General features: G+C 50.7%; 1 protein-coding gene across 1 annotated transcript in view; it reads right to left on the bottom strand.

Annotated features, from left to right (window-relative positions):
* Positions 1–20,216, bottom strand: part of SMAD6 (SMAD family member 6) — a gene marked incomplete at its 5' end in the record, with an annotated part of 44,275 nt that extends 24,059 nt beyond the window's left edge. Inside the window, 3 exons of the mRNA XM_014952679.1 lie at positions 15,187–15,264; positions 17,318–17,374; positions 19,883–20,216. Of these exons, the coding sequence (XP_014808165.1) occupies positions 15,187–15,264; positions 17,318–17,374; positions 19,883–20,216 (469 nt within the window). The remainder of the gene's footprint in view (positions 1–15,186; positions 15,265–17,317; positions 17,375–19,882) is intronic.
* Between the last annotated feature and the right edge of the window lies 1 nt (position 20,217).

Here is a 20,217-nt window from a genome sequence, read left to right as displayed (position 1 = left end):
GTCCACACTGATGATTCAATGTGGAAAAGACCACGGGTATTTCAAAATATGGGGCTGTAATTACTTGGGAAAAAAAGGACAACTCTAATTTTCTTGTCTCGGCAGCAAAGAAGGTGCCCAGAGCACTCCTCTTCTAAAACTAGTGATGTGCGAGTGACTTTTTTTTTTTTTTAAACATACTTTTGCTGACATTTCCCTTTCATTAAAATAGCTCAACAATGGGGGGAAGAGCAACTCACCACGCACATAGGATCTTTACCTTACTTTGTACTCGCAAAGGAATTTCCTTGCCCTCCTCTGGGGTGGAAGTTTCCACAGTCACAGGCTTTAGCAGAGCGTCCCGTGGTGACATCCCAGAAACTGGTCGCTCCCTTTTTCCAGGAGACGGCCGTAAATCTTTGGAGGCCGTGTATAAATCAGCTGGGCTAAGGGAAAACAGATGTGATGGGGTGCAAACAGCCACCCCCCGTCCCTGCTCACCATGATGGGACAGGGGGGCTGTCGCAGGATGGCCAACAACATGGAACTGCTTCAGCTGGACACGTGTGGACAGGGGTGGACAGAAGCTTTGCCCACAGGCAGCATGGACACCAGCTTCCAGCAAATAAATCCAGTGCAAATGGGTAAGTTGGATGGATTCCCATGCTAGGAACCTCCTGCTATATTTAAAGACGGGCCAAATCAGAAAAGTGCTTTTTCTGGGGTCTAGTCCTCCAAACAAGCCACCATCTGGCTCACTGGGAAACAACTTGGGGTTTTGGTGGGGCTGGGATGTCTCCATCGTGGACATGGACTCAGAAGCAAAGCACACAGACTATCACCAGCTTATCAAGGGACATTAAATAGTCTGAGCGTCCCCTCTTGCCCACCCCTTGTCACCCCATCCCACAAGGACAAGAGCTCACACCACAGGAACACTGATGGCTTTGGCAGAACCAGGAGGAAGGGGACCGAGTGATGGAGTAGGACCCAGAACCGGAGCAGCTCTGGGGCTCTGTGTCCCCAGGGGCTGTCCAAACCCCTTCACGTTGACCTGTAGGAAATGTCACCTCCCCAGAGGCCACAGCTCCACGCTGGCAGACACCCATGCACAACGGCCGTCCCACCACAGGGATCTGATGGGCTCATTCATACCACGTTAATCAATTGTCATGGATGGTTCTGGGCTGCAGCAGGTCAACAAGTTAATTATAGCTATAACTTGGACAGATAGACCTATTCACTTCCCTGCATGTGATGTTTCCCTTGACTCCATGTAGGAAAACTGAACAAAATGGGCAGAAAACACAACATGAGCAGAGACATCTGGGGCATCAATATCAAAGCCCCAGGTAAGGCTTTTGCCAGGTGACACTGAGCTACTCAACACATGGCACCCAACGGCATCCAACGCTCCCTGCAACACCCCAACATCAGCATGACCACCCCGACCCACCTCTCTTCCCCTTGCACTGGATCTGGGGAACAGATGTAACGTGCCGTGGACACTGGACACATCCACCAGTGTCCTCACCTGCACCACGGAAAGCCAGCAGAAGTCCACATGAGATGGGAACAGAAAGCCCCCAACCAGGTTTTGCAAACTCTGGAGCTAGCTAGAGCTGTCACCCTCACCCAACTCAGGCCCCAACCATAAAACAAGCTCCACAATAGTGTTATTTATTTTTTTTAAGTCACAAATTATTTCCAGCAGCAGGAGGGTGGAAGGATGCAGCGTGCTGGACCCTGCTCGCCGGCACCGAGCCAGTCTCATAAATGGTTGGCAGCCGGCAGAGCAGCGAACCCATTTCTATTGAAACGAGCTTGTTACTACTAATTTTTACTGGCTTCCCGGTTGATTCATAAAGTTTTGTTGAGATTTGTTTGGGCTTTTTTTTTTTTTGTTCGGTTGGGTTTTTTGCAGATCTCGGAAAGCAATTCCTGAGACACTTTTTGGGGAAAAACCAGCCCTGACCCCCCCATGAAGGGCAGCTCCTGCACCCCAGCACAGGCGAGCACGTTCCCCTCAAAACTTCATAAAATATTTTAGAAAAAAAAGAGTCCTCTGGTTTGGAACAGGCCAAAATCAAAACCCTCAAGGATTCAGTTTTACCATTATCAGGCAGAAATAGCCCAAGACTTCTATGGTAGCTGCAGACACGCATTTTATGGGGATGGTTTGGGTCTGAGACATTAAACTCCCCACTTTCACATCTGCTCCCTCTCGCCACAGCTGGATGCACCGAGCTGTTGCACTTGACAAATCCAACCAGATTTAACCTCGGAGCCCAAGGTTTTTATCATCAGCAGCGACTATTAGCTGTGAGACTGGGCACAGCTTTGCCCATTGATCTTTGCTCACATGGACCAGAGCTTCTCTTTTCAGATGGGCACACACAGCCACATTGACACTCCCTGGCAACACAGCAACTCCACAACAGTTTTACCCCAACAAAAACCCCCCGACAGACTGTACAACCCAACACACACCCCCTCAACACCGAGATGGGCTCCTGGACACAAGCAGAGAGCACCATCAGCCCCGGAGGAGGATGCTACGGGAGCCAGCCCGGGCAGCATCACCTCCCCCAGCATCACTTTTATCTGTGGGGTGTTTCAAAACATTTTTAGCACTATTTAGTATGGCACTTCCCACATGCTTCGTTTATCGCTTATACTAATTAAGTCTAAAGACCTTTCCCTACACATTATTTTTTTTTTTTCCCCTTTTTCAAGTGCTGGACCCTAAAGAAACCTGCAGCACCGAGCAAAAGGCAAAGGGCTACTCAGGGTAATTCCACCGTCTCCTTTTTGCACAAAATCAGGTTGTGCCACAGCCTCTCTTGATCTAAAGAACAGGAAAAAAACCCCACCATATATCAAATTTTCACACACAGCTCACTGTGGGGCTGAAAGAGCAGCAAATATAAAAGCCACTGGAAGAGTTTAGGGCTTAGTGACTGCTTGTGTCCCTGCCACCGGTGGGGGACAGGGCAGGCAGGGATGCTCTGAGACCCCCCAGCCTTTCTGCAGGGAGGAGGAGGAGGGATGAAATCAACTGCCTCATTCTTCCAAGTGGACAAACTTGCATTTTGCCGGGGCGGGATCTCACAAACGGACCGTTGTCTGAGCACAGCACCAGGGGCTCACCCCTAGAATAGGCCAGGCTTTGTAACAGCCAGAAGGGAAAAATAAATAAATAAAAGAAATAAAGGAAAGAAAAGCGATGTGCTCTGAACAGCATTGACCATCCCTCCGAGACCCTCCGGAAACAGGTGGAATAAATCTTAAAGACAACACAGCACTATCGTGGCCCACCAACCCAGTGCTACATGTCTGTACAGGTATCTACTGGGCTTTTGGTTTGGTTTTTTTTCCCCCAAGCCCTTCACTCAATGCATTTTTCTTTATTGAACAGACAACACTGGTTTGCATCACTATGTGTGAAAGCGTAAAGCAGTCAGCATTCTTTTTTTTTAAAAAAGTCTTTAACATTCTTTGGCTCCTCGAATGGAAAAATCTTAGCAAATGAGACCTTAATAAATGGAAAGAGCTGAAAAATAGCCTCTCTGCTGGCACGTTTCGCTCTTGCTAATGGAATATGTAGATAAAACTGACAGACACAGTTGTGTCTCAAACCCTTCCGCAGTGCTGCTGTGAGAAACCCTGCCCAGGTATCCCTCACATGGTCCTCCTCGCACTGAGAGATGCCTTCAACTCCTCCTCCGGCCTCTAAAACACGGCCAACAGAGAGAGAAGGACAGCCTGATTCTCCCTCAGCCACTAAAGAGCACTGGAGGAGGAGGAGGAACATCTCCAAACCCATAAAATCCCAACGCAGGCAGAGGAAGGGGAGGGCAGTGACAAGAACAGCTCTTCAAAGGCCAGGAGGGGAGGTGGCCAAGATGCAACGGGTCCAGCTGAGCATCGGTGTCCAGCTGGGAAAGCAAATGTGACACGAGGCCACTTGCATGAATTGCCATTCCGGGAGGGAAGGAGGGCTTTAGTCCAAGGTTTGCTCTGGGAACCTGTCTCAGAGGCATAGGGGAAGGGCTGGGGGATGCTGCAGGGCAGGACCACGCGGGCTCCACGGCGAGGGGCCCTTGTACCATCAAGAAAGGCCTCCTCCTCCCCCAGGAACAGAGAACTGCTGTGAAGAAAAATACAAATTCTCTACTGACCCCTCTCTCTCTTGCACTGTTGGGAATTTGACTTTTTGGCAGGTTTCGTACATGGGCTTTTATAACCTGAAACGCAAAACGCCGAGCGCACGGAGAAGCATCTCAGCCAAAGTTTGCATCCCCACAGAGGGGCAGAAATAGGTTTTATTGTGCGAGAGAATTCAGGTCTGGTCATCAGAGCTAATTCTTAGGTATTTAAAAAAAAATAAAAAATATAAAATTTCTTTACCACCAGCTAAACAAGGAGAGCAGATCATGGCCAGACTAGTGCACTGCAGTATTTTAGGGGGGGCTGGGCTGTGATGGGGCCCTGCTGTTCCGTGAGGGTACCAGAGAGGAGTGGGCTGCATCCCGACGTGGGGGCAGGATGCACTGGAGCATCACATCAGCATCACACACCGCAAGCACGGCGCTGGAGGGATGCAGCTCAGCCCCCAAAATGAGACACAACCCTAAACCCCAACATGGGTTTAACCCCACCGCCCTGCCAAGGGGCATGTTGAAATAACCACACGGTGAAGCAAATCATAGAATCATTGAGGTTGGAAGAGACCCTTGGGATCATCGAGTCCAACCATCTACCCTACTCTACAAAGTCCTCCCCTACACCATGTCCCTCAGTACCACACCTAAATGTCCCTTGAACACATCCAGGGATGGTGACTCCACCCCCTCCCTGGGCAGCCTGTTCCAATGCCCGACCACTCTTTCAGTGAAAAATTCCTTCCTAATGTTCAGTCTAAACCTCCCCTGTTGGAGCTTGAAGCCATTCCCTCTTGTTCTATTGTTAATTACCTGTGAGAAGAGACCAGCACCAACCTCTCTACAATGGCTATCACCAGCTTTAGCTGCTTGCCTTCAAATGGCTGGGAAAAAAAGGCTGATTAGGAAGATGCCTTGGCAGGACCCAGGCTTTGTTTTTAATTGCATTTATATCCTCTGACGCTGCCGGTATTTTCCCATAACCAAAGCCAGGGGTGATGAACCAAAGGGATGCTCAGCTTCTCACCAAAGGAAAAGCACCTCCGGGAAGGGGGCAGCAGGGCAGCAACACGCTCCGGAGCTTCAAGGCTGGAGATCGTTTAATCCCTGCTCCAGCCCCAGGAGCTGCAAAGGCCATTAGAAGTCAGCGTTTAGCATCTCTGGAAGAGGTCAGCCAAGACAGGCATTTCCATGCGAAATGTTTTTGTTCTTACGAAAAAAAAAAAGAAAAAACAACCCAAAAAAACCAACAACCCACAAAACAAACAGGAATTCAACAGCTCTCAGCATCCGAAGCCCGGACCCCAGTGCTGGTGGTGTGTTGCACAACGTCTCATCAACCTCCCCTCTCAGAGAGCTCAGCCCTCACAGCAACGCTTTTTTCCAGGCTAACCACCCAGTTCCAGGGGGAATCAACCAAGGGAAAGGACTAAAACAGGAGGGAGAGCAAGAACAGCCTGTTGCTGGGACAAGCACCATCCAAATCTGCCCCCCTGCGAGCAAGGGGGGGACCATGACGAGCCGACGTCCCTCCTCATCCTCACTCCCTGCTGCACTGGCTTTGCTTTGCACCCCTCAACTCCTGGATTCCCGTGCAGGACGGGGGGGCAGCACTTTCCTCTGCTCCTTCCCGGAGCCCACGGCACACGGCAGGACACTTGGCGGGGCTGGGAATCACAGCAGCAACTGGACTAATCCACCCCCCCCTTCCCAAATCCCAAGCACTTTGGGAGGACAAAGAGCCAAGTCTCCTTTGCCAGTAAATCGAACCTGCGGTTCCAGGGGCTCGAGGCACTTCAAAGCCTCCAGCAGCCCGGCCAGAGGCAGTAAAGGGATGTACTTTTCGGCTGTCGAGCAGTCAAGTAAAATCCACACAAATAAGCAGTGTTCCAGAAAACCAGGTTTAACCATCAGCAGCTCCGAACGACAGGGGATGTTTTTCCTGAAGGGTTTCCCCCCCCCTCCCTTTCCAGTTCATCTTAGGGTATTTTTTTTTTTTTTATTTCTTACTAAAACACGTCTCGAGCTCCCACACTGCACCCCCCTTTCAGGTCCGAGCATCCTCCAGAGGTAAAATGCTGAGTTAGGGATTGGAGTCCAGGAAAGGAGGTGCCTTTGATGAATAGCAAATCTACAGACTTCAATCGTTTCGCTGAGCGCCACAGATTTAATAAGTTATTTCCGTGGAAAACCTTAGTAACTCAGTTATGAATCAAGTCTATAAACACCTCTCACTCATCAAAGTGCCACAAAAAAAAATAATAAAAAAAAAAATCTATTACTGTAACTGTGAATACAAGCCTCTCTCTCTCTACAGGTCCCTATAAGAAGCCAAAATTCCTCCTTCAAAACACTCATCATTTTCAAAGGTCATAAATACACTATGTCCAGTATTCAGCAAATCCATTTAAAAAGCAAAACACAGGCACAGAGAAAAAGTAAAGTTCAAACAAAGCCGTACCATCAGATATGCACTGTTTAAAAGACACAACCGGAGTTACATCAAAAGAACTTTTACTACCTAGAAAGCCATATCCAACTCCTAATAGGGTGCAAGAATGTAATGTTTTGGCTACAAAGATTAAACTAATTTACTTTTAAGTAACTTGCTTACTTCCTGATGTTTCTTTTTTTAAGTGTGATGCTTAGGTGCTTGGAGAAGTGAGGGATGTGATTATTCTGTGATTCAAGGCCAAACATCATAACTACTCAATGAACCACAGACAAAAACATATTTTATCTGGGTGTTGCACTTACTCCAAGAACTTCTAGGCTGAAAACATCCCAGCTAGCTGCAAAAAGCCATCCCAGTTCCAGGTAAAGGGAGGGAGAGAAAGAGCAACTCTCTCCCTTCCTGCTCTACAGAAACATTCTGAGAAATTCAGTGTATTCAGTGTATTGCCGACAACGAAACGCTGCTCCCCAAAACCTGCCTGTGGTACATTCACTTCAGGGCATCATCCAGGGTTCCACCATGGCAAATCCTCCTCTAGAGCTGGGGAGCTGTGCTTGGACACACACACAGGCAGAGGTATCATCTGCAAAGCAGCTTTAACCCCTGCATTAGGCACAGGGCCAAATATTGATAAGACCAATATCCTTCTTCCACCCCTCACGCACCAGGCAGCCCGCCTTACTCCAGGAAAAAAAAAGGAGCCTAAAGCCCTGGGAGCTAGTTTTGCTTTGTTTTCCCTCCTTATTCTGGACTAGGGACAGCTCTGATTGTCCACATTTTTCGAAGTGCTGTCTGTGTCGGAGGGTTAAAGCAGCAGTATCAGCCATCACAATAATCAAGGAAGAAAGATGTTCTTGCACATGAGAAAAGCCACCAACTCCTTGGCTCCTTGAAGGGAAGAACACATTGAAAGAAGGGAGCCCACCACCGTTCCATCAGTTCAGGTGAAGAACATCACCATAGCTGTCTCAACTAGAGATGGTCCTCGGGACAGGCAGGTCCTTGGGAGGCAGCAGCCCACATTGAAGGCGAGATGCTGCAGGAGCTCCCTCCCGTCCTCCCCGCTCAGCACCACCAACGTGCTGCAAACATCTGTATGGCTAATAACAAAGGGACATTTCTCCATCTCCCAACCCAGAAGACACTTTCCCTCCTGGAAGGCAGTACTTCTGTAGGCTGTTGATGATGCTCTCTCACTGCACGGGATGCGAAGCATCTTTATTTCCCTCCTCAGGAGACCTTCAGCACAAACCATCTCTTTTCCCATCTCCAGCAAATTCCCCAGTGGTCCCTCACCCTTCACAACATTGATTTTCCCTCCCCACGTTACTGACCTGGCTCAGCTCTGAATTAATTTTGGTACCAAAAGGCTTGTATTGCAAGCTCATAACCCGTAGGATATTTTTACGAAGAGGTGCCACTTGCTTTAGAAACCCTTCTACAGCTGCATGGCCGCTGCCGAAATGTCATCCTCTTTCCAGAGGCCTTGGTCTCCAATACCTCTCCTCCTTTTCCAGATGGGACACTGAGTACAGGTGGCAACATGAAGCATGGTCATCCACAAGCTCTACAAGAGCAACGCTACAGCTCTTGGCCTTGGTGGCCCAACACGAGTTGACCTGCAGGGTTTTAATGGAGAAACAACCACGTGCAGGGAGTATCTTCCCCAGCCTTGATATCTAAGGTGCTCTACCTTCAGTTGGTAAAAAAGGGTGCATTTGCTCAGTCTCAATGCTCTGGGAAACATCTTCAAAAGCACATTAACAGCCCAAGAAGAGCACTCTCTGCTGGGTTGACTTGCTCATGGACGATGCACTGCTGTCAACAGACTTTGGACACAACGAGGAGCCTACCTGGCTGCAGGATCAATGATCATAGAATGGTTCAGGTTAGAAGAGACCTTACAAGACCATCCAGTGTCACCCCCTGCCCTGGGCAGGGACACCTCCCACCAGCCCAGGTTGCTCCAAGCCCCCTCCAACCTGCCCTTGAACCCCTCCAGGGATGGGGCAGCCACAGCTTCTCTGGGCAACCTGGGCCAGGCTCTCATCACTCTCAAGAGTGAAAAATTTCTTCCTGGTATCTAATCTTCTTCCAGTTTGAAGCCATTATGCCTCATCCTATCACTATGTGCCCTTGTAGAAAGTCCTTCTCCAGCTCTCTTGCAGGCCCACTTCCAGGAATGAGGCATCCACAATCGCTTCCCTTCCCCTTCTGCTCCAAAGCACAAGAAGTGTTTGAACTCCAGGAGTCAACCCACCAGTGGCAAACTCCTAAGCCACCCACCAGTGGCAAACAGAGATGTAATGCAAAAAAACCGACCCGCAGCAGCCCTCCCATGAATCTACAGACTCCGGTGGAATTATCCTCAGCCCAGAAAGATGTTTGTTGTAGAATAAACCAGCACAACTGCCTCTTTCTGAAAGGGACAGGTGCTGAGAAGCCCAGGGATGCCATCTCCCAGCGCTTCCCCACCTTCCCTTTCCTTCCATGATTCACCCTGCAGTTTGCAAAGCTGCCTTTGATGTGATCCCCAGGCAGGGCACAGGAACAAACCCAAAGCAGAGGTGGGTTATTGTTTTGAAGCTCTCCCAGCCACGGGGAAGGATGCTGCTGCACCATCCCACTCTCCAGTGGGGATTCCAACACTCACGGCCATCCACGGACACGTGGGGAAAACCTTCACACCGAGCTAAGAATTCCTCTCTGAAGCACACTGGAAAATAGATGCACTTTCTTTCCCGTTGGCAGGCTCAAACTATGGAGGAAAAATGTTTAATATAAAAACATCTGACAAAGCACCTCCAGGATGTATTTTTTTGCATCAAAGAAGTAGCTCTTGGCAACAGGCTCGCTCCTCCGACAAGAAAAGTTTTTAGCCAAACCCTGATTGTTATAGACTGCGCGGGGTAAGACACGCCAGCGAACTTAAATATGAAAGAAAAAGGAAACCAAAACCATTACTGGCCCAAATAAACATCTGTCTGTGATTAAACTGGATGCACAGATATGCTCTGCCCTTTTTTTTTTTCCCCTCCTTAATTTTTAAATGGATTTATGTTTCTGCAATAGGACGGGGGGGGAAAAAGGATGAAAAGGCTCTGGGGTGCTGTGGGGTCAGACCCATCCTGCAGCCCCCGGCGCTGCCACCCCGAGCTGGCACCCCATGGGAACTCCACACCAAAGCCAGAGGCAACCATCAGAAAGCTGTAAAAACAACATTTCACCCCCAAAAGAAATTGTTGCCCTATTAATGAGAAAAATATATTTTTTCTTTTTTTCTTTTTTTTTTTCTCTATTAACAGGTAATTTCACAATCTTTCCTCCAATCTGGAAAGGGCAATGTTTGCCCAGTTTCCACACAAATCCGCCTTACATATTTATAGGCTTTTTTTTTTTTCCTACTCCTAACACACAGGATCTTCATAAATTTCCTTGTTAGCATAAATCCTTGCAGTCTGTTATTTCTGGGGGGGAAGAGGAAGAGAGACGTTCACTTTCTCCATTCAGTGGGTTTTAAAATATGCTTCCTTAAGTTCATCCTAAATATTGCTGGAAGCAGAAAAAACCCTCCGGCTCTCGCTTCAGAGCCATGGCATCGCTTCAGCAGGGCTGAGTCATCAACTGGGATGGAAGGGCAGGTTCCCAGTTTCCTCTTCCCTTTAGGGGTAAGGGGACCCTGCTCCCCAAATCCAACCCCCCTGTTCCCACCACTTCCCCACAAGCAGCTTCTCCACCTTCCAGGGCCTTGACAAAAAAAAAAATAAAAATCCAAAAATAATTTAAATGACCCACAGCCCATTCAGTCTGCTCTTTTGTTTCTCCTCTCTTTGTTAATTCACAATTATCCTCCACCAGCTTCAGAAGGGATGACACAGAGTAAGTCACCAAGCAGAGCTCAGCTCTACATGGAGCCCATCATCTTCCAGGCTTCGGCAGAGCAGCTGGGAGCAGACTTGGGTGTGTGGTCCCACTTTGGGGTACAGCTCCCCACCACCCCTGGAGCATGGAGAGGAATCGAGGACTTTTCTGACAAACCACCAGCTCACCATCTGTCCTTTGGGATGCACATTCCCATTCACCGGAGCTGAAACTCACAAAGAGTTTTAGCACAAGGGAAGCAAACTGATTTCAAAGTCTAAAAAAAAAATAGTAAATAAATAGATAGTATTGTTGGAAAAAACAAAAAAACCTACAGCAGCATCGTCCCTGGCCTCCTGCAAAGCCTCTTGCTACTGGTGCAACTCACCTCACCAGCCCCTGCTGTCCCCAACTGGCTTCTTCTCAGCTCTGGCTTCTCCCTTGGTAGAACTTCTCACAGGAGAACCCAGCACCAAACCACCCTTGTTTCTCCTATATCTCAATTTCTCTGCACAACACTGAGCATCCTTTAACCCCGGGCACTGGCAGGAGGACCGGGTTGGACACAGACACCCAGGCTGAGCAGGGAGCCCTTTCCCTCTTGGAAAACCCTGGGAAAGCCTGCCACACACGAGGGCTGAGCCTCGCGGGCAACATCCCTTCACAAAGGCATTTCCACACCAACAATGAAACTCTCTGCACAAGCACTGGTGTGACTCCTGATTGAAGCGAGGAGTAACCAGCAGGCGTGTAGGGACACATGAGAGAGGCTCTAGTGATGAGTGGCTCCATTTGAGGAGAAACAGCTATCATTAAGGGCTTGGCACTGACTGCTGCAGGCATAGTCTTCCTTAAGTACCTTCACTGGAGACACCCAGCCGGTGTGGGACCGCTACACGGTGGCTGGGGACTTTGCTCCCAGGTGGTGGTGAGCTGCACCCATCACTGCTCCTACAGCCTAATGACTCATCCCTATTTGTCATTGCTCCAAGGAAACCCCATGCCCCAACGTTTCTGCACTCTCTAGAGGATGGACAAGCTGCTCCAGAGCTGTGGTGGCCACAAGCAATGGTCCAAGTCAGCATGGAGACCTCCAGAAGGTTCCCAAGCGGCTACACCACCTTTTATCCTCCTACCTGCGGTCAACACTTCCCCTCCTGTGTGGTCCTTAGGACCTCCAGAATATAATGCCACCACTAATGAGAACTCTGGTCGCTACTTGGAGGAGGTTTTTTAACCTGTGCAAGGGGAGTGCAGAGGAACGGGGCTATTTTGTGGCTTCTAAGAGAAGGTCCTCCCCAGGGAAGGTGAGGGATGGCCCGGTGGGATTTAGAGGAAGGCAGGGAACCCCAAAGCCTGTGGCCACCATCTGCTCCAGCACGTCCCCACCGTACTGAACCAGTTCCCGCGGCGGCGCAGCCCTCTACAAGCCTGGCAAGTCTAACGGGTACAGCAGCTTCTTGGCATGTGGTGGAGGTGCCAAGTCTGAGGGGAAGGGGAAAAAAAAAAAAATTTACTACAAATGTTCTACCAATTATGAGTCACGGGGCTGAGCTTTTGTTTCTGCCTTGCTGGATTTTGCCCTTTCCCTGGTATTTCCCCAGCTCCAGCCGGGGGAACCGAGCGGACGCAGACGCTGGCCAAGGCTCTGCCGGCACCCGAGGGACGGACATGATCCGGCCAGGGAAACGACCTTGGCTCAAAATACAACTCCCAAAACAGCAGGTTTTCGTCACCTCCACTCCCCAAACGCGCACAGCCGCAGAAATAAATCTGAGGGAAAGATGGAGCCCCTCTCTGTACTGCCACAAGCCTGAACGTGGCACTGCTTGAGCTCAGAAGATGGAAACTTCAGGATCAAACACCTCCAAGTGCCTTTTCCCTCCTACTCAAGATCTTCCTGGGCTTCTGCACCTCACCGAGAAACCAGGAGCATCCCCAGCCTGAGGGAAATGCTGTGGCTGACACTGATCCTGGGGACACACAGCTCCATTTCATCACCCAGCCGCTATGAACCTCAGATGAAGAGGGCTCTGGGGCACCATCCACCGATCCAGCTCAGGACACAGAAGGTCCCATCTGCACAAACTATCCACAACCTGTGCTTCCAGTTAGTACCGACTATTACTCTGAATTTTGTAGTGACCCTGCTAGTTCATTGAAGGCTTTTTCCTATTTTTTTAAGAGCAGTATTACAGCCATGAAAAGGTCTACTTCAAAAAGAGGGGTTAGTTTTGTTCAGGGGGTTTTTTGGGTTAAATTTATACATATGACAGAGATGATCTTTTGACTTCATGCTAAAACTTCCTGTTTAGAAGTTCATCAAGTAAACGACTAACAGCAGAAGAATGGTTCTCTTTGTTATCCTAAATTGAATTTTGTGGTTTTCATAGGAAAAGCCTTTTTGATGATCAAAGCCGAAGCAATAAATAGTAGTGGCTTGATGCTAGATCCAAAACGTACTTATTTTTGGAACGGGAGTTAAATGCACATTGAACTCCTTCGGTACACACAAGAAAAGGCAGGGAGGACCACGTGCTTTGTGTATCATTTACACAGGCCTATGTTTCAAGCAGACCTATTAAATAAGTTGAAACGGAGAATAAACAAACTGAAATACAGCAGATAGACTAGAGTCTTAAGTGGGTTTTCTTCCTTTCACTTCCCCGTGATGACAAGTATGGGTTAACTTCAGTGAAGCTCTTATCCTCTTTCAGCAATCGTGAGCACTGGGGAAAAATAAAGCAGGCAGCCCCAGACTCTTATTAAAAGTTACACCATTGGAAACTACACAGGGGGAGAGGAGGTATCTGATTTCAGTACAATCTCAGTCACATGTTATCATTATATTGTTCAAGTAAAAGTTAAAATCTCTCTTCCATTCCACAAAATCCACCAGATGTCCCATAAAGGTCTCAGCTGCAAGAGAAGCTAAACCATTACATCCTCAGGAACCCTGGTTTTCAAACTTGGCTGCTATAATTAATGGCAATTATCAAGTTACAATAAAAGCCATGGACATGGGGAGCTTTACGGACGCGTATCCAGCCCAAGGAATGTTTGTTAGGAATTGCAAACACATATTTATTATAACATAACCCCGAACGATCCAACTCCTGGCTATCAACTGTTCCCCTGCTCTGGACCCTTGGCAGCACAGCAGAAGCGGCGCGGGGCCGGCACGTTGGATCCGGCACATGGCACCACCACGGCACAACCTGGACCTTAAAGGAGAAGGGAAGAACCCCGGAGGGAAACGCACCGCCGTGCCACGACACCGGGCTGGCCAGGCTGATCAAGTGCCCTTTGAAGGGCTACGGAGTCGGGATGGGCTTAAGCATCCCAAGGAAGCCACAGGTCTCACCAAACTGGCCACAGACCGAGACTGATGGACCCCAAGGGTCTCCTCCACCACTGTCACAGAATCACAGAATGGTTAGAGTTGGAAGGGACCTTAAAGATCATCCAGTTCCAATCCCCTGCCCTGCGCAGGGCCACCTCCCACCAGACCAGGTTGCTCCAAGCCCCCTCCAACCTGCCCTTGAACCCCTCCAGGGATGGGGCAGCCACAGCTTCTCTGAGCAACCTGGGCCAGGGTCTCACCACCCTCACACCAAAGAATTTCTTTTTGGTATCTAATCTAAATCTCCCCTCTTCCAATTTAAAACCATTACTCCTTGTCCTGTCACTGCACCTCCTGACAAAGAGTCCCTCTCCAGCTCTCCCAGAGTCTCCCTTCAGATATTGGAAGGGGCTCTAAGGTCTCCCTGGAGCCTTCTCTTCCCCAGGCTGAACCACCCCAGCTCTCTCAGCCTGTTGAGTTACAGCATCCCCCAGGGAGAGCAGCCAACTCCATCCATGCTCAGCAACACGGCAGCTTGGCACCAAGGTGGCCAAGTCTACCCCAGAACAAAGCCCCACCTCTGAAGGAGGCACATGGAGCTTCACCGGGACAAAGGTTTGTCTCAGCTCTCAGAGCATTAACCAGGTCGTTTCCTCCACAGAAATTAAACCTGGTCCTACAGCCAAGGTCCCTCCTCCCCTCCGTGCAGCCGGCACCCAGCCTGGGATGGGGACACCAGAGATGGAAGACGCCACACAATCACCACAGCCAGAGCCCAACGCCACCAAATGAAAGCCCCAACGCTCTGCTCTGCCTGCTGGCAGGCAAAACCACCCCGGGCTTCACAGAGCACCATTAAATGAATGAAAGGTTGCAGGGGTGGGGCAGAGCGAAAACCAGGACCTAATTAAGCAGAGCTTTGTTGAGGAGCTTTAATGGCATCGTAGCTAGGAGCTCTGCTCATGAAAGCAGGGTTTGCACCGCGGGGCCAGGACCCAGCAGGTAACACAAGCCGGACGGACTCGTCAAGAAGCACCACAAGAGCAGCATCGTTTGCAACGGCCTCACTGCTCCTGCCATGAAAACAGGGAGGGGGGCACAGCCCGGCCACAGCGAGGTCTAGACAGCTTCTGTGGTGGACACACGTGGCCCCACGGCCACCTCCCCCAACATCCCCGCTTGTCCCAGCACGCTCATCCCACGAACAGCTTCTCATCACAACCAGACGTCTCTGAACAATGGAACTCCAACAGCCTCTCTGGTTTTTCCTTCTTCTCCCACCCAGGATCCAAATGGAGGGAGAGCAGCAGCACCACCCCCCCCGTGTCCTCTCCTCCCACCCTGCCCCGGACCACGCGCGTGGGACGGCGCAAACATCTGCCAACCTGAGAAGTCTCCGGGCGTGACGTTGGGCGAGTTTGTAGCCTCTGTTTCAGTGTAAGACAACGTGGAATCCGATAGATCTATTAAAAACAGGAAAAAAAAAAAAAAAAAAGAAAAAGCATTTTTAGTCCTCCTGAGTTGGCAAGCGCTACGTGAGCACCCGAGGCTCCTCTGCTTCCCCTCACCAGCCCACCTCTCCCCAGGAGAAACTCTCCACCGGGGCCAGAAAGCAGCGATTAACTTTGTACCTCCACCATGCAAATGCAAAAGGCTGAATTGCTTCGACCACAAAAATAACTGCAGTTAAGTTGATCAAACAAGTAGGAACTTGGTGCTTACTGGATAAAGTTACATTAAGCCTCTAAACAATTCATAGTTACTATACTTAATTATCACCATTAAAATTCTTGAAGCTGTTTATTCTTGCTTCCTTCCTTCCTTCCTCTTTGCTGAAGCGAAGGAAACTTTGTTTTAACAAGTTAAGAGTCTTTGTTATTCTCCTTTGCTTACACCCCTCTAATTAAGTGCTCAACTGTTTGCTCACAGATTAACTATTATTTTTCCAATCAAACAAGCCACTGAAGCAAATTTCAATCCCTGGCTGTTGTTTTAATAAAGTCACGTGTCACTCACTATCATCTCTCCCTGCAGAACAAGCAGTTTCCAAAGGGAATTAACTTGGAAGGGGGGAGCACGGAGAGAAACTCCTTTTTTTTTATTATTTTTTCCTCTCTATACAAAAAAAAATGGTAAAAAAAAAAAAAAAAAAAAAAAAAAAAAAAGAGAGAAACTATGCCTGGCAAATTTTGCTTTGCAAGATGGTTTGGGCTGCAGTGGAGCACTTTGTGGCAGGGAGCTCCCGGGGACTCCCAGGCAGGGCAGGGACTCACCTTTGGCACCGGGCAGCTCCCGCCAGGCTGGGTGGGACGGGCACGCTGTCCCGCTCCTATCGCCCTGGCAAACCCTCCCGTCTCCTCCCTGTCCCTGTCCCTGCCCCACGGGGAGCCAGAGCAGCTCGCCTGGGTCATTACCCCCTCCGTAAATCACAGCCACCGACTAAGGGATAAAGGGAGAAGATCCCAAGCTCCACACGCAGCCCCAACTGCATCCATCCCAGCAAGAAATCCAAGAGGGACGTGGGATTCCTCCCTTCCCTCCCACCTCTTCGCTTCCCCTTCACTTGAGCAAGAAGCAGGCGCTGGGAAAAGACAGCTGGGAGGCAGCAATGCCAATTAAAAGCATCTGCAAGCCAGCGTGCCCCACACAGGACTGGGCCCTGAGGCTGCATCGTGCCAGCCCCTCCAGCAGCCTTCCCCTCAAGCCCAGCCTTCCTCCCCATGCTGCTTTCCCTAGCTTTTCTCAAAAAAAAACCAAAACAAAAAAAGCCTTTATAATTCACCAGCAAAAAGCGAAACCCTCCCTTCCCTCCCACCTCTTCGCTTCCCCTTCACTTGAGCAAGAAGCAGGCGCTGGGAAAAGACAGCTGGGAGGCAGCAATGCCAATTAAAAGCATCTGCAAGCCAGCGTGCCCCACACAGGACCGGGCCCTGAGGCTGCATCATGCCAGGCCCCCCAACAGCCTTCGCCTCATGCCCAGCCTTCCTCCCCAAGCTGCTTTCCCTAGCTTTTCTCAAAAAAAACCAAAAAAAGCCTTTATAATTCACCAACAAAAAGTGAAATGCCACTCAGAAATGATACAGCGCTGAGTTTCCAAGAGTTTACATCTCGTTTTAATGAGCAGAGGAAAGGCAACAGCCGGTTCCTCCGCAGCAGGGCTGTATGGAAATGCTCCCCAGGAGCTCCCACCCCCCCTCTGCTCCGTCACCCCACAGATCACACACGCAGACACAACACGACGGCCCGTAACCTTTCATTAAGCCTTCATTAAAAATAGCGCTTCATATTATTTTGGAAAATATGCATGTGTCTGCACGGCAATTTGGTATGATAAACTGCCATCCATTTACTTCTTAAAACCCATCAGCTGATGCTTGCTCAGAAATAATGAGCAGCCACGAAATCCTGACTTGTTGGCTTCTGCCTGACGTGCCCTGGTGGGATGTCTTAGACCTGAGACCGGGACCGCACCGCGAAGGAGAGCTGCTGGGAGATCAAAAGAGAGAAAATACGTACCCAGTGGCTTTTGCTCATCATTAGGAGACAGCCGAGAGTAGGGAGGTGGTGGAGACTCTGGAAAAACAAAACTTAAGGTTAGTGCCCTGTTGGGTTTATCAACTAAACCCTCCCTCTTTCTCTGTCAGGGTAGGAACTCTTCCAAGAGTTACAAACACCCAACGGAAGCAAACCCACTTGGAAGCAACCTGAGACCAAGAGTTTTCCAAATCTTTGAAGAACCTGGGGGTTCCACCTCGATCTTTCAAAGTGGGCTTTACTCCTGAAAATGCTGCAGTTCTCCCCTACACCCACATCCCTGCCTGAGCCTTTCTCTGTCAGGGTAGGAACTCTTCCAAGGTTATAAACACCCAACGGAAGCAAACCAATTGGAAGCGACGTGAGACCAAGAGTTTTCAAAATCTTTGAAGAACCAGGGGGTTCCACCTTGATCTTTCAAAGTGGGCTTCACTCCTGAAAATGCTGCAGTTCTCCCCTACACCCACATCCCTGCCTGAGCACCCACAACCTGAAGCACCCAGAAGGGCATGCAGCTCCCAAATAATGATGCTTTCATCACCTGGGTCAGGAGACAACCCTCCAACCACGGCTCAAACACACCCAGGGGCTTAACGAGAGCCCTGCAAACACATTAGGAGGGCTGGAAAAGGCTGTTGGGTGATAAAGAGACACCAGGGGGCCAGGCTGGCTCCAGCCAACAAGCCACGGTTACCAAAGGAACGGTGGTCCATCCCAACCAAGCCCTTGGCACAGGAGCAGAGCAGCAGCAGAGGCCTCCTGTGATCTTGCTCAGCCTGACCTGGGGCCAGCAAAGCTCTGAGCACACGCTCAGCTTCAAGTATCAGCACACCAGCAGTCACACACCAGGAGTTAAGCAAGTCCTTAGGAAGTGTCTGCTGAATGGGGTCCTCTAACTGGCTCTGGCTCAAGACCGTGAAAAAGGCTGAAGAAGGTCCTCCATCATCTTCTTGTGTTGGTTAGAGAGGCTTGTTTTTTTTTTTTCCCCTTCTAAATTATGGTAGTTATTTTCTTCTAGAATTACAGCTTGCTAAATGTGATGTATGTGTAGCCAGACCGGCTCCATCACGGCCCTGGCGTGGAGCAGACGGTGACTTCAATGAAAAATTGTTCCAAGAAGTCGGTGGCATCACATTGACCCCACACCACTGAAACAACGGTGTGCTCCTCAGGTCCCACATGGATCCAAAACCAAGGTGCTCACCCCAACACCTGCAGCCGAGGGTTAGTTCATTAACACCACCCTCAGCAACCCCCTGTGTGATGGCTCTGGGGTGGCACGTGGTCATTTTATTGCTTCTGGGAGAGGGTTCCACATCTCCCCTAAGGGAGCAAGCTGCCCGGCGCCACGATGCTCTTCTCAGAGATGCAGCCTCAAAGTCAAAAAATAATGGTGCCAATGTCCCAATTGGGATGTAAGGACCCAATCTGTGCCATCCACAGTGGGCTGGTCCCACAGCAACACCAGACCTGCTGCCAGCAGGGACCTCTTCACAGCACCCAGGTGTTTCCACACCAGGCAGCTATGTCACCCTGCGGTAAAGCGAGGGGACAAAGAGGACCCTGGAGGGTCTCTGCATGGAGCCACTGGTGAAAAAAGGCACCAAGGCCTTCCCTGGGATGCTGTCACCGTCCCCAGAGCCGGGGTGGGGCCCTGGCACAGATACTCACTATCAAATTGATAAGGAAACCCTCGATAACAACTCCACTCCCCAGTGCTGCTCGCCTGGGGCTGGGCAACCACCCATCCCGAGGAAACGGCCACGGCTGCAAGGAGGCAACGTGGAAACTGTGCCCAGTTCTCCTCTGGATGCACACAGAATCACAGAATGGTTAAAGTTGGAAGGAACCTTAAAGATCATCCAGTTCCAACCCCCTGCCCTGGGCAGGGACACCTCCCACCACACCAGGTTGCTCCAAGCCCCCTCCAACCTGCCCTTGAACCCCTCCAGGGATGGGGCAGCCACAGCTTCTCTGGGCAACCTGGGCCAGGCTCTCACCACCCTCACACCAAACAAGTTCTTTCTGGTATTTAATCTAAATCTCCCCTCTTCCAATTTAAAACCGTTACCCCTTGTCCTGTCACTGCACCTCCTGACACAGAGTCCCTCCCCGGCTCTCCTTGCGGCTTTAAGCCGCCGGCGGTAATTGCCCGGCTCCCCGGCCGCTCCGATAACCAGCGAGCCAGGCTGGCGCCAGCAGGACGCAAACTGCATATTATCGCCCCTTCTGCACCTAAATAGCAGGGGGAACCTCCGCGGGGACGGGGCGGGGGGGGTGGAAATAAAAGACCTTTTAAGCACAACCGGGAACCGCTCTGGGCTGAGGAGGGGGGTGGGATGTGACACCCCGGGGGACCTCCGGGCCAGGCGCATCCCCGCCGGGCATCCCCGCTGCCCACGGGGGTTCAAATAAGGCGAGGAAAGGGCCAGAAGCCCCCAAGCTCCCCCTCGATGGGAGGGGGAAGGACCCTAAACACGCACCCGGACCCCAAACTCAACACCCGGACCCCAAACACACACTCGGACCCCCCCCTCAGCTCCTCACCTGGCCCACAGAGGCGGCTGAAGTGGTAGGGGTTGCAGCAGACGGTGGGTCCGTCGGCGACGCCGAAGCTCTGGCACTCGCAGAGGGGTTTGAGCTCGGCGGGGTGCTGCAGGTCGGGCCAGCGGAAGAGTTTGCCCAGCAGCAGGTGGGGGGGCGCCGCCTGACCCCCCAGCCGCACCTCGGTGCGGGCCACCAGCACGCAACCGCTGGGCATGCCCCCGCGGGACTCCACCGCCTCCAGCAGGCTGTCCAGCGAGCGCTCCTTCAGCCGCTTCAGCAGCGAGTAGGTGACGGCCTTCAGCTCCTGCTCCAGCAGCAGCAGCCGCGACCGCGCC

This window comes from Calidris pugnax, unplaced genomic scaffold (genome assembly GCF_001431845.1).
Source record: "Calidris pugnax isolate Ruff unplaced genomic scaffold, ASM143184v1 scaffold187, whole genome shotgun sequence".
NCBI classification, from domain to species: Eukaryota; Metazoa; Chordata; class Aves; order Charadriiformes; family Scolopacidae; genus Calidris; species Calidris pugnax.
The sequence above is the reverse complement of the archived record's forward strand: the minus strand, read 5'-3'. Positions and strand labels throughout refer to the sequence as shown.